This window comes from Galeopterus variegatus, unplaced genomic scaffold (assembly GCF_000696425.1).
Source record: "Galeopterus variegatus unplaced genomic scaffold, G_variegatus-3.0.2 Scaffold297, whole genome shotgun sequence".
NCBI lineage: Eukaryota > Metazoa > Chordata > Mammalia > Dermoptera > Cynocephalidae > Galeopterus > Galeopterus variegatus.
The window spans coordinates 197,310-209,418 of record NW_007726408.1 but is presented as its reverse complement, the minus strand read 5'-3'; the positions used below and the strand labels follow the sequence as shown (position 1 = coordinate 209,418).

Sequence of the window (12,109 nt, the reverse complement as noted above, 5' to 3'; positions counted from 1 at the left end):
AATATGCATACGTTTCATGGCAGAAATAAGGGCATGGTGAATACAGGGGGCTGACTTTCATCCTACTGAGAGTTTATGATTTATATGTTATATGCACCATTATCAACTTACTTAAATATAAAAAAGTAGAATTTCTAAATGCTTCTGGCTCCAAGAGTTTTACATAAGGGCTTTGTTTGTTTGTTTGTTTTCCTTTTTGTCTTTTTTCGTGTCCGGCAACGGATTGCAACCCTCAGTGTCGCGCCCATACCGGACCGGGACCGGCAACGGGATCACAAACCTCGGTGCTGCACCCGCACCTCGCTCAGCCAGTGAGCGGGAACCAGTCTGTATGTGGGATCCAAACCCTCGGCGGGAGCGCCGCCGCGCTTCCCAAGCGGCACACTGTAGCAGTGCGCCACCAGGCCAGCCCTACATAAGGGCTTTGGATACTGAGGTTCATCTTCACTGCACTGTTCTTGATTAGAAGCATACTTTCTTCTTATTGTAGGTTGATACAGGAGTTTAAGACTTTAAACTGAAGCTACTCTTCAGTTTAACTTTTTCATGATTTATAAGTTAATACTTCAATACTTAAAATAATGTAGTTTCTCTATTTGGCTTTGTATAGCAACTTGTACACCCTCTCTGGATACCATTACATCTATTTTAATGTTTCTTTCTAAGGTCATCCCCAATGCTTTTTGCCATGCCTGTCCTAATAATCCTATTAATACTACCATTAACTAACTTAGCTACCTGTGAAAATCTATTTCCTGTGTTGTCCTATACTTTTGTATTTTCATGGTTTTACATAAAGCCATGTTCTTCCCACATCACTGTTTACCCCATGGAATCCTTCTTCCCTGTCTCAGCCCCCACTCCCCTGCTTCTACTCTAAGATTCATCAGAATCTCAATTCTGATTATTAAGAAACATACACAGTGATATTTGCAGACATCTTTTCTTTCAGATTTCAGCTTGGGTAAAGAACAGAAAATTGAAGGGCTGACATCTGTTGCGGGGAGGACAGCTCTATCATTAGGGAAGCCTTATATAGTTAGTTATTTGTAAATAAAGCTACAGGTGGATTTACGTCATCTTGATGACTGCAGCTCAATTAAAACTTCATTCCTAAGACAGAAGAAAATACACTATCTCACTAAGCAAAAAGTTGTAGTTTGTTTCCTGCCTTCTCCAATTTGTGTAGCTAGATAAGCAAGTGGCCCCAAATTCAATGCCTGGTTCTACTTGTGCTCCAAATACATATCCTCTCCTTTGTTTTGTATAGGTATATTTTGGAAATAAAGTGTGTGTTCTCAAAAACATTTCAAAGTATATATTCTGGCTGAGAGTGTCTCTGGGCTGTTCAATAATAACAAAAAAACAGAACATTTCTTGAGCACCTGCGGTGTGCCAGGCTCAGTGCCAGGTACATCAGAGACTTTGGTCTCTTACTCTCATGCCAGGGCTGAAATTTAGCTGTTATTTTCTCATTTGTAAAATGAGAAAACTGCATTCAGTGAGATTATGTAACTTGCAGAATGTCCCTCAGTAAATGACCAAATGAGCACTCAGTCTAAGCACTGAATCCAGTGCTATTTGGCTTTAAATTCTATAGACTTTCTTTTAGACCACATGCAACTTTAACATGTACCTGAAGAGGTTTAAATATTCAATTTTAGTTATTTAAAAACTAAAACAAAACAACAGAGCCATGAATAGCAAACAGTGTCAACTACAGGTGTGGGAAAACAGTCTCAGAGGATGGAGGCCACAGGCCTCATGTACTCCCACCTAGAAAAAGTGGGCACAGTGCAGTGACCTTCTCTTGGAAGATTTGCTCATTATTTTCTTGTGACACTAAGGTTAGATGGGCCACTCAACTGGGACTTGTAGTTCCTTCCTCCTGCATTCCCCAATCTAGTCTCTCTCTTCATGGGGTTGAAATCCTACTGCAGGAGCCTTGTCCATATACTGGGACAGTGGATCTCTCTGGTCCCTATTGACTGTGCTCTTGGACTTGAGCTCTGCTGTGTCCCTCAGTGGTGTGGGACAGTTGGTGGCCAGCTCAGTTCAATGTGACTCAAATTCATTTTAAGTAACTGCCTTTCTGATTTTGGGAAAAAACTTGTCTAAAATTCAGTGTCCATCTGATTCTTCATATGAAGTCAGATACTCGTTCCTTTTAATCTCCAGTATTGACTTGTGGTAACATAAATATGGAGAAAGATAGTCACAGAAAAATCCAGGGTCTGATCTGTTCTCTTCTACCCACTCTTCCCTCAGGCTGCTTAACACATTGTGGTTTTTTTTTCTTTTTATATTCCAGACCTTCTCTTCATCATTACTGTATTTAACATTGTTAGTGCGCTTCTAATTATCTCAGCCTTGAACTCTTCCTCAAATTTTGAGTAACAATAATGAACACCACCATTACTATGGTCGCCTGACTCTTCCTTCCCCAAAGCAATTCTGTTTGGGAAGAAAATAGTTCTGTCTCATATGATTTCAGTCCTCTCCTGTCTTTTGCTTTCATTGAATCTTGCATTTAATGGTGTGTCTTTTAACATGGAAAGTTCTTGAGAAACAAAATACCATGCGTTTGTTAAACTTTTTTTTTTTTGTCATATTTACACTAATCCTTACTGCGTTGTATTCACCCTGTGTGTGCATGTGAGTGTGGGTTACTTGCTATTGTCTTAGAGAGGACAGTAATAGGAGCATGCCTTTCTAGAACATGAACTGGCTTGTGCTTAGCCCTCTGCAGGAGTTGTTTATCTCGTTTAATCCTTACAACTTTCTTACATAGGTCCTATTACTATTTCTAGAGTAAATGTAAGAACTAAAGCTTAGGGAATGTTAAAAATGTCTGCAGGGCAGCACAAGTGCAAACCCAGGCAGCCTAGAGCAGAACACCCAGCCCAGCACCATCACAGCTGGGGCTGCAAAGGCAGAAACCATTCGGTTATTAAAAAGGTCCACCTGTCTGCCTTTTTATTTATTGGAAGGTAAATATGGGATGGATAATTTCAACTTTAAGTAACTTGAAGAGTTTTAATTTTAATTCAGTCAAACGGATTTACAGACAGTCCCTAATTACACTGGTTCTACTTAACAATTTTTCAAATTTAAGATGGTGCAAAAATGATACATGTTTAATAGAAAAAGTGCTTTGAGTACCCGTACAACCGTTCTGTTTTTCACTTTCAGTACATTATTTAATAAATTATATAAGATATTCAGAACATGATTAAAAATAGGCTTTGTTTTAGATGATTTTGCCCTGTAGGCTAATGTAAGTGTTTTGAGCACATTTAAAATAGGGTAGGCTAGGCTATGGTGTTCTGTAGGTTAGGTGTACTAAATGCATTTCTGACATGATATTCTCAACTTAGGATGGGTTTATTGGGACATAGCCATTGTAGGTTGAGGAGCATCTATGTTTATATCATAAGATGTTGGGATTTATATTTATAATTTATAATATAATTATGGGTCCTATGACACCTGCACTGTTGACTGAGATAAATGCTGACTGACGGCTTCAACTCTGTCAACATCCATGTAAGTTCAATAGTCTTTGCAAATAAAATGTTACTCTCTGGTTATACACTATCATCCAATAAAGATCGTGAAACATGCTCTCCTTATACTACTCTGAAAGTAAAAACAAAATAAAATATATGTTTCTGATATATTCTTGATTTATAAATCTTTTCTTTGTTTACTCATTGCATTTGTTAAAATGCAGGCATCTTTGAAAAATTGTTTCCGAAAATAGTTTTTAGACAATGCATCATATTTTTGCAGTTATTTTAGCATTGTAATTGTTATGACAATCCTTCAAGGGAAAATGATGCTGATTTTTTATTCATTTATTCATGCATTTGGCAATAATTTATTGAACATTTACCAAGTACCAAGCTGGCTGTACCACTTAATAGCTGTGTGGTGTTCATCAAGTAATTGGTAGTACAATCAAGAACACTAGAAAATCATTGGATGAGTTTAAAGAAGCATTTAGAAGAGTATTATATTATAATTGAGTACTTCCTGAATATATAAATAATGTTATATTATCATACTTAGGATCATGTCATTGAAGAGATTTATTTTGAAAGGAAGAAGATTAAAATCATTTCCATATTAAAGTAAATATTCCTTTCTGTGTCTTCACTATTATCTTTCTTACTGTCCTCTGACTCATTAGGAAAAAAATTCCAAACTTCTGTGCAGCTCTGAGATTTATGGATTGATGAATAGGGGGAATAAAATTATTGTAAAAGGATATGTGGATTGGATGAGAATTTAGATATTAGTCTAAGTGACCCCTCAAGTCTTATTTTGCTCCAAGATCCTACAATTCCAAATTCTAACAGTGTATGTGTCAAGGAAAAAAATATGCTGACCATTTTAATAGTTTCTGAATAGTACATGGATATAAAAGGTACCCAGTAAATGTGTTGAATGAATAATAAATAATTGGATAAGATTTAAATGTCTCCAAAGTCCCTTTTAAATACCAAGAAGGTAAGCATAAAGATTGTTAATGAACTAGTTAATGTGAGAGTAGCTCATTATTTTTAAGTACTCTTGACTTTACCATTCATTACCTGTGTGGCCTTAGGAAAACACAAAACATTTCTGAAAAGATGATATCATTTGTAAAATGGAAAGTCCTCATTGGCATACCACAGAAGATTCTCGTGCATATCAAATAAAATGTTCAAGAAGGTGTCTATAAAATGCCGTAGTGGACGAATTAGGAGCTATTGTGATTTGTTTACATTATGTCACAGGTACACTTTATTAGGGATATGTTTTAGAACTATCTTACTTACACAATTCTTTACCTTAGGGTGTAAGAATGATATAATGGTTATGTAGGAAAATGTCCTTATTCGAAGGAAATGGATAATATATTAAAGGCTGCAATATTATATGTGTAATATGCCACATATTAATATAATATTATATATTAATATATTGGTATATTATTTTGTGTAATGCATTATCAAAAATATTGTTAATATTTATTTTAGTATATTATTTTATATACAATATATTAGATAGATAGAGAGCAGAAGAGAGAGGAAAGTGGAATATTAACAATCGGAAGAGCAGGAGCTATCAGGTGCAGATTTTCTATCTCCGTTCTTTTGACTCTGCACGTTCTCCCAGGCAGGTGAAGGACTGCTGAGCTCGATCTTCTGTGCACAGGCTCTTAGTCAAATGGAACCGCTTCTGAATTCATTTACTTCTTGAAGGCTATGAATTCTTACTTTGTTGTATTTTCTTGATTGTGTATTTAAGTTACTATTACAATCATATATATTCTTTGTAGAATATAGAAATATAAAAAAGAAAATAATTTTTTTTCCCTGATTTCAGCATGGAAATAATCATTATTACATTTGGATGTGTTTCATTCTAGTCTTTAATTATGCACATCTCCCTCAACTTTTTATTCTAAAAATATTTAAGCCTACAGAGAAGTTGAAATAATAGCACAATATATACACATATACCCTTCACATAGATTCAATGATTATTAACTTTGTCCCCTACTTGTTCTTCTCTCTCTTGCTCCCTTTGTATGTTAATATAAATCTTTGAAATAAAGTCGCAGATGTCATGCTATGTCATCCCTAAACATGCTGATGTGTATTTTCTTAGAATACCATTATCACAGCTAATAAAATTAATCAGTTGATTTTTTTCACATATTTGATAACTTTCTGTCCATACAGAATTGTTTTTATATGTAATTAACATGTTTTGCAAAATTATTTTTAGTTGAAACATGATTGTACATGTCTGTGGAGTACAGTGTTGAACATCAGCACCTGTGTGCAATAAGTGTCCTCAAATCAGGATAATCACTATATTTGTTATTACACTATGTAATCATTTTTTGTGGCCCTTTACCGATTTCTCACTAACCTCCCCTACTCCTCCCCCTTTCCAACTTCTGGTGGCCTCAGTTCTGCTCTCTTTGAAAGTTCAATGAGTTACTGTGATTGTTGTGTCCTTCTTTGGTTTTTTTTTGTCTACTTATTTGTTTTTAGCACTCCCTTATGAGAGGATATGCGGTATTGCTCTTTCTGTGCCTGGCTTATTTCACTTAATATATTTTTCTCTTAAGTTCATCCATGTTGCTGTGAATGGCAGAATTTCATTTCTTTTTATGACAGAGTCTGTACAGAATCATATCCTTACATTATAGCATGCCATTTTAAAAGATGATTTATAAGTTACTGCATAGAATACATTGTTATCCTTATTATCAATCCTTATTATCCCTCAAGGTAATCTTATTGAAGATTGAAGATCTCATAATAGGATTATAAAATCTTAAAATAAAGATTGAAGGTTCTGATTGTCCTTTGAGATCGAGCTTGGGTGAAATGACCTGGAATAGGGCTATTAATTGACTTGATCAAGGTGTCATGTATTACAGAAGACAAGGATGGACTGGTTTAGATCTAACCTATCTTACTCTCTTCTTTGGCATATAGCCTAAGACTGTATCTCTGTGGATGCATGAGCCCTGGTGTTGGGCATGTTTATTATTATGTTTGCTTACTTTCAGGGTTTCGTGCACCTGAAGTTGCCAGAGGAAATGTTATTTATAACCAACAGGCTGATGTTTATTCATTTGGTTTACTACTCTATGACATTTTGACAACTGGAGGAAGAATAGTAGAGGGTTTGAAGTTTCCAAATGAGTTTGATGAATTAGCAATACAAGGAAAATTACCTGGTAAGTTCTATTTTATCTACAATAAAGAGTTTTTCTTAATGTCAGCACCTTTATATAGTTGTATACTTAATTCATTTTACAGCTGATAATTTTTTGTTTAGTGCATGAGTATTCTTAAATACTGACATATTAATAATAGTCACATGAAAAAGGTAGCAGTTTTAGGCTTTGAAAAAAATTTCAAATTAATATTGGTGTATTTGGTATTATATTTAGAATACTCAGAAAAGGGAATTGCTGTTAGAACCCCAGATTTGGTGACTTTTAGTCCTCATAAAGAGTTACTGTATGCCCATTACCTTGGAGTGTTTTCATTTTCTTGCAGTAAAATAATTTATATACTGGGGTGGAAGTTTGAATTATTTATAATAATAATTTTTACTAGTAAATATTAATAGGAATTGATAAATGAAAATTTAATGAGATTCAACCTAATTTTAAATGGTCTTATGCTTTCAAGGAATTCTAGGACATCGTCATTTGTTCCTTAACCATTACTTTAGTTTCCACTACAAAATACCCTTTTAGATGTATTTATCTGTTTCTTATATTTTCTGCTTTACCTTTTATTTACAAAATATTTTTGAGTGTATACTATGTGCCAGATATAGAAAATATAGTTTTATCTCCTTCTGGGGGATCTTTAAAGTTCCTGGCAAAAGGAAATTTTATTATTGTTTGAATAAACCATAGATACCATCTAGGTCATCTCCCTTATTTTACCAATTAGATTTCCAGTGAAATTATCCAGGTCTCTTTTCTGCAACAAACAGAAGAATGGCAAACCTCTTACAAAACAAATGTGCACAAACCTCCTGTGGGGATATGAGGATTAAATGCTTGCCTACTTTAAGTATTAAAATAAAATTATCTCCATAGAAGCTTAATTATTATATGAGCAAAAGTGTTTTCAAAGTTTATTTGAAATGCCGATATACTATGAAAATCTATTATTTTATTAAATTGGTATTTGGTTCTCTTTTTATACCATAAAAATTAAGACATCTTTTTTGATGTCTCCAGTGGGGATCAAGCTAACAAAATTAGCTTTAAATTGGTGGTAAGTAAATTCACAAATAATTCCTAATAAATATAGGATTGTGGAGATTATTGTTCTCCTTTGCAATGTCTGGACTTCTCATATACATTAAGAGGAAATAAATACATGTTCTGATTTGTGTAGTGTCCTGGCATGATATGTTTTCTAATGTTTTAGATCCAGTTAAAGAATATGGTTGTACCCCATGGCCCATGGTTGAGAAGTTAATTAAAAAGTGTTTGAAAGAAAATCCTCAAGAAAGGCCTACTTCTGCTCAGGTATTCTTATAGTCAAAATTTGTTAATATTTTGTACAGAACATCATATGCGTGTGTGTGCATATATATGAACAAACATAAACAAACACAAACACAGAGTTGAAAACAATTATAAAGTAAAACTCCTATAATCCCCACCATCCAAGGCACCACAAGAAAACATTGCTAATGTCACAGAAGCCCCCGTATGCCTCTTCCTGACTGCATCATATGTGTACATTCCCTCTTCTGTGAAATGCCTTTTTATTATTTTTCCCATTTTTTACTGGGTTATTTGCTTACAAATCAAATAAGAAAAATGATGTTCTTTATGTATAGTATACTAATCCTTTGTTGGTTATATGGGTTGCAAATTTCTTTTCTGAGTTTTTTATTTTCTGTAGGGCACCCTTTAATGAACAGAATTTCTTAATTTTTTATGTAGATAAATTTAACAACCCTTCTTTTAGTGTTTATTACTTTTTGGGTCCTGTTAAAGAAATCTTCTTGCCCCAGTGTCACAAAAATATTTACCTGTGGATTTTTCAGAAATTTCAAAGTTTTGCTTTTGACATTAAGTTCTTAATCCATCTGAAATTGACATTTTTATCTGGATCTAGTTTCTGTTTTTCCACATGAAAAACCAGTTTTTCTAGCTTTATTTATTAAATAGTTTCTTGCCTTTTTCTCCATTGATTCCTGTGCCCATTTTGTAATTTATCAAAGACACACACACATAACCGCACACACAGTCTCTTCCACTGGTCAACTTATCTCTGCTCTTTCCCAATATTAGCCTGTTTTTATTCCTGCAGCTTTATAATAGTTCCCTCTCCCCAGTTATTCTTCTCATCTGGGGATGTTTTGGCTACTCTTTCTTTTATATAAAATTTAAAATCACTTTGTTAAATCTATGAAAAGCCATATTGTTCTTTGGATTGGATTTGCATTGACTCTGTAGACAATTTGGGGAGGGTGATATCCCAGGGTATTAAGTCTTCGTATTCTTGAATGTGAGTTATTTCTCCATTTACTCCTCAAGTGTCTTTCAATACAGTTTTGTAATTCTACGTTACAGGTCTTGCATATGTTCTGCTGGATTTTCTTGCTGCAAATTGCTTTAAACTCCATTCCTAGATTGAGATCTTTTTAAAACTGCCCAGCTGATTTGAATCTGTTCTATAGATTCTCTTGAAAGAAAGCTTGCGAATAGCAATTTCTCAGGGTCCTTTTGCCCCTCTCCCCTTTCTCTACACAATCCCAAAGCAACTTTCCTTGTAGACTAGTGAAGGTGGGAAAGTGGACAGCTTTATTTCTGGTTCTTGTTTATGCTGAATGTAGTCCTTTGGGGTCACAGTTTTATGGGTACAGGACCTTTATTAAGACTCTGTACTCTGGCAGGCCCTAGACTTTAACTTCTCTCCTACAGACCCACACAGCATCCAAACCACACATCAATTTTGTCTTTGTAGACAAATGCCTTCAGGGTAAATCTGGCTTTGGGGTTCAACCGTTCTTTCTGGTTTCTGTCTCTCACTACAATTTTGGCCTGATTATTCCTTATGATGTTGTCAGATCTTCCATGCTCTTAATACATTGTTGTTCTTTTTAAAAAAACTTGTTGAGCATTTAAAGTTGTTTTTAGCTGGAAGTTTTGCCCAAGTAACCTCTTCCACCATATTATCCAAAACAGAACTCTTGCTATGTTTTAAACCAATACAAATTTCCGGTGATCAAAACAAGGGCTGTCTTTGTGTTGTAGGTTCTTGATTTTGTATCATAATTTATTGAAAAATTTTGTTGAACTTTAAATTCCCTGAACAAAAATAGCTAAGTACAACTACAATGACTTTGTTAAACAGGATATGATTATCCTGGCTACTTGGCTAACTTGTTTTTCAATTTAGGTTACCACCAGTGTTAGTCACGTGGACTTTTTATGTTTAATTTTTTATCTTACTACAGTGAAATTTTTGATAACATTGTTTTACTTTTTCCTCCTTCCATTTTTCTATTATACTTCGCCTGTATTTTATAGAATACATAGCAGACTTGATTTTTTTAAGTTTATGACGGCATTAAAAAGCTTAGACATATTTATTTTATCTTTAAAATACAGTATATACTAGGCAAGGTGGGTAAATGCATCACCTTTATTAGATGAGGGAGCCATGGAAGGAATAAGGGGCTTTCTCAGGGTTTTAGGAGTGGCGGGCAAGTCCTGGTTCTGTTTTCTTACCGAGCCTTCACACTATCTGTCCAGTTCTCTGTTGTTTGAAGGAAACACATAAAAACAGGACTAGAGAAGATTTCTAAATTTTGTTAGCAAAGATCGAAATTTCCATTCCCTTCAACTGGCAGAAGCTCTACTCCATTGTTGGGCCAAATGTTTTTCTCCGACTTGGTGTAGCTCTGCAGTAAAGAACTGAGTGAAAAATAACTCCTGACTCTGCTATTATTCTGTTCAGTTGATACTTTTCAGATTTTCTTTTCTTTTTAAGATTAAAAAACCCCCATATATACAAAAGTATATATCATGCACAGTTTAAAAATACGTATTAAGTTTTGAATGTAATTTTTATCTGTAGTTCGGATTATTAATCTTGATGATCTGGGTGGGTCACAATTTAATTTACAGATTCATGTTTTGCTTGATAGAGCTATAATATTTGGTCCTATACTTGATCTTTCAAGAATGTGTTCACTTGATGAATGTATTGTTATATTTCAACTTTCTCAGGTCTTTGACATTTTGAATTCAGCTGACTTAATCTGTCTGATGAGACACATTTTAATACCTAAAAACGTTACTGTTGAATGCATGGTTGCTACAAATCCTAACAGCAAGAGTGCAAGCATTTGGCTGGGCTGTGGACATCCTGACAAAGGACAGCTCTCATTTCTCGACTTAAATACTGAAGCACACACTTCTGAGGTAAGTCTGAGTATACTTTAAATTAGAGATCTTTTAGAACACTTACTTTGTGGGTTATTTAAAGCATATACCAGTTAAAAAGTTACTTAGGGAGAAATTAAGTAAGAGCCAAGGCAGGAATGTCATTAAATTGGCTTTCTGTTAGAACAAGAGTATTCATACAATATTAGTCTGTGTTTTGTTTTATTTTTTTGATTAATTTTTTGAAACATATTGATCATACATATTTATGGAATACAGAGTTATATTTCAGTACATCTACACAATGTGATGATCTAATCAGGGTAATCAGTATATTTATCTTGCAAAACATGACCATTTCTTTGAGATGTGAACGTTTGATCACTCTTCTAGTCATTTGATAACTTGCAGTAAATCTATAATTGTTAATTATAGATTACTGGGTAAACTGTATACCAATAGAGCTTATTTTTTCTATCTAGTCTTAATTTTGTATCTATTAACCTCTAACAACCCCTCTCCCCCCTCCCCTTTCCCATTTCTAGTAACCACAGTTTTAAAATTACAGTGTACACATGTGTTAGGTCAGGGTCCCCAGAAACAGAGCCTGAGACATACTTCTGGGCAAGCCAGCTCCCATCAGCTGAGAGCATTCTGTATTCGATCCTGCAGCCGGGCACCCCAGCTGTGGTGCAGAGTGCAGCTCCAAGCTCTTAGTAGCCACCACTCAGAGCAGTTGGGGAATAGGTGCACCTGACATATAGAGGAGATCTGGGCAATGCTCCTACAAGATGAACCAATAAATTGTATTGGCAAACATGAGATAAATTTCTAGACTTAAAAAATAACCTAACACTTTGATTGTTGCCTTCAATAAATGTTGTGCCTTAGCGTTGAATGATCCTCTCTTATGGTTTTGATAAATGAAAATTGATATTAAGAAATAATTTCCAAGGGCCAGCCCGGTGGCGCACTGTTACAGTGTGCCGCTTGGGAGCGCGGCTGCGCTCCCGCAGAGGGTTCGGATCCCACATACAGACCGGTTCCCGCTCACTGGCTGAGCGAGGTGCGGGCACAACACCGAGGGTTGCGATCCCGTTGCTGGTCCCGGTCCGGTATGGGCGCGACACTGAGGGTTGCAATCCGTTGCTGGACACGGTCCGGTATGGGCGC

General features: G+C 35.2%; 1 protein-coding gene across 1 annotated transcript in view; it reads left to right on the top strand.

The window, feature by feature from the left end:
• The window catches only part of LRRK2 (leucine-rich repeat kinase 2), a 136,051-nt gene that overhangs the window by 109,760 nt on the left and 14,182 nt on the right, over positions 1 to 12,109 (top strand). Inside the window, exons 42-44 of the mRNA XM_008567142.1 lie at positions 6,575 to 6,745; positions 7,962 to 8,062; positions 10,781 to 10,975. Coding sequence (XP_008565364.1) covers positions 6,575 to 6,745; positions 7,962 to 8,062; positions 10,781 to 10,975 — 467 coding nt within the window. The remainder of the gene's footprint in view (positions 1 to 6,574; positions 6,746 to 7,961; positions 8,063 to 10,780; positions 10,976 to 12,109) is intronic.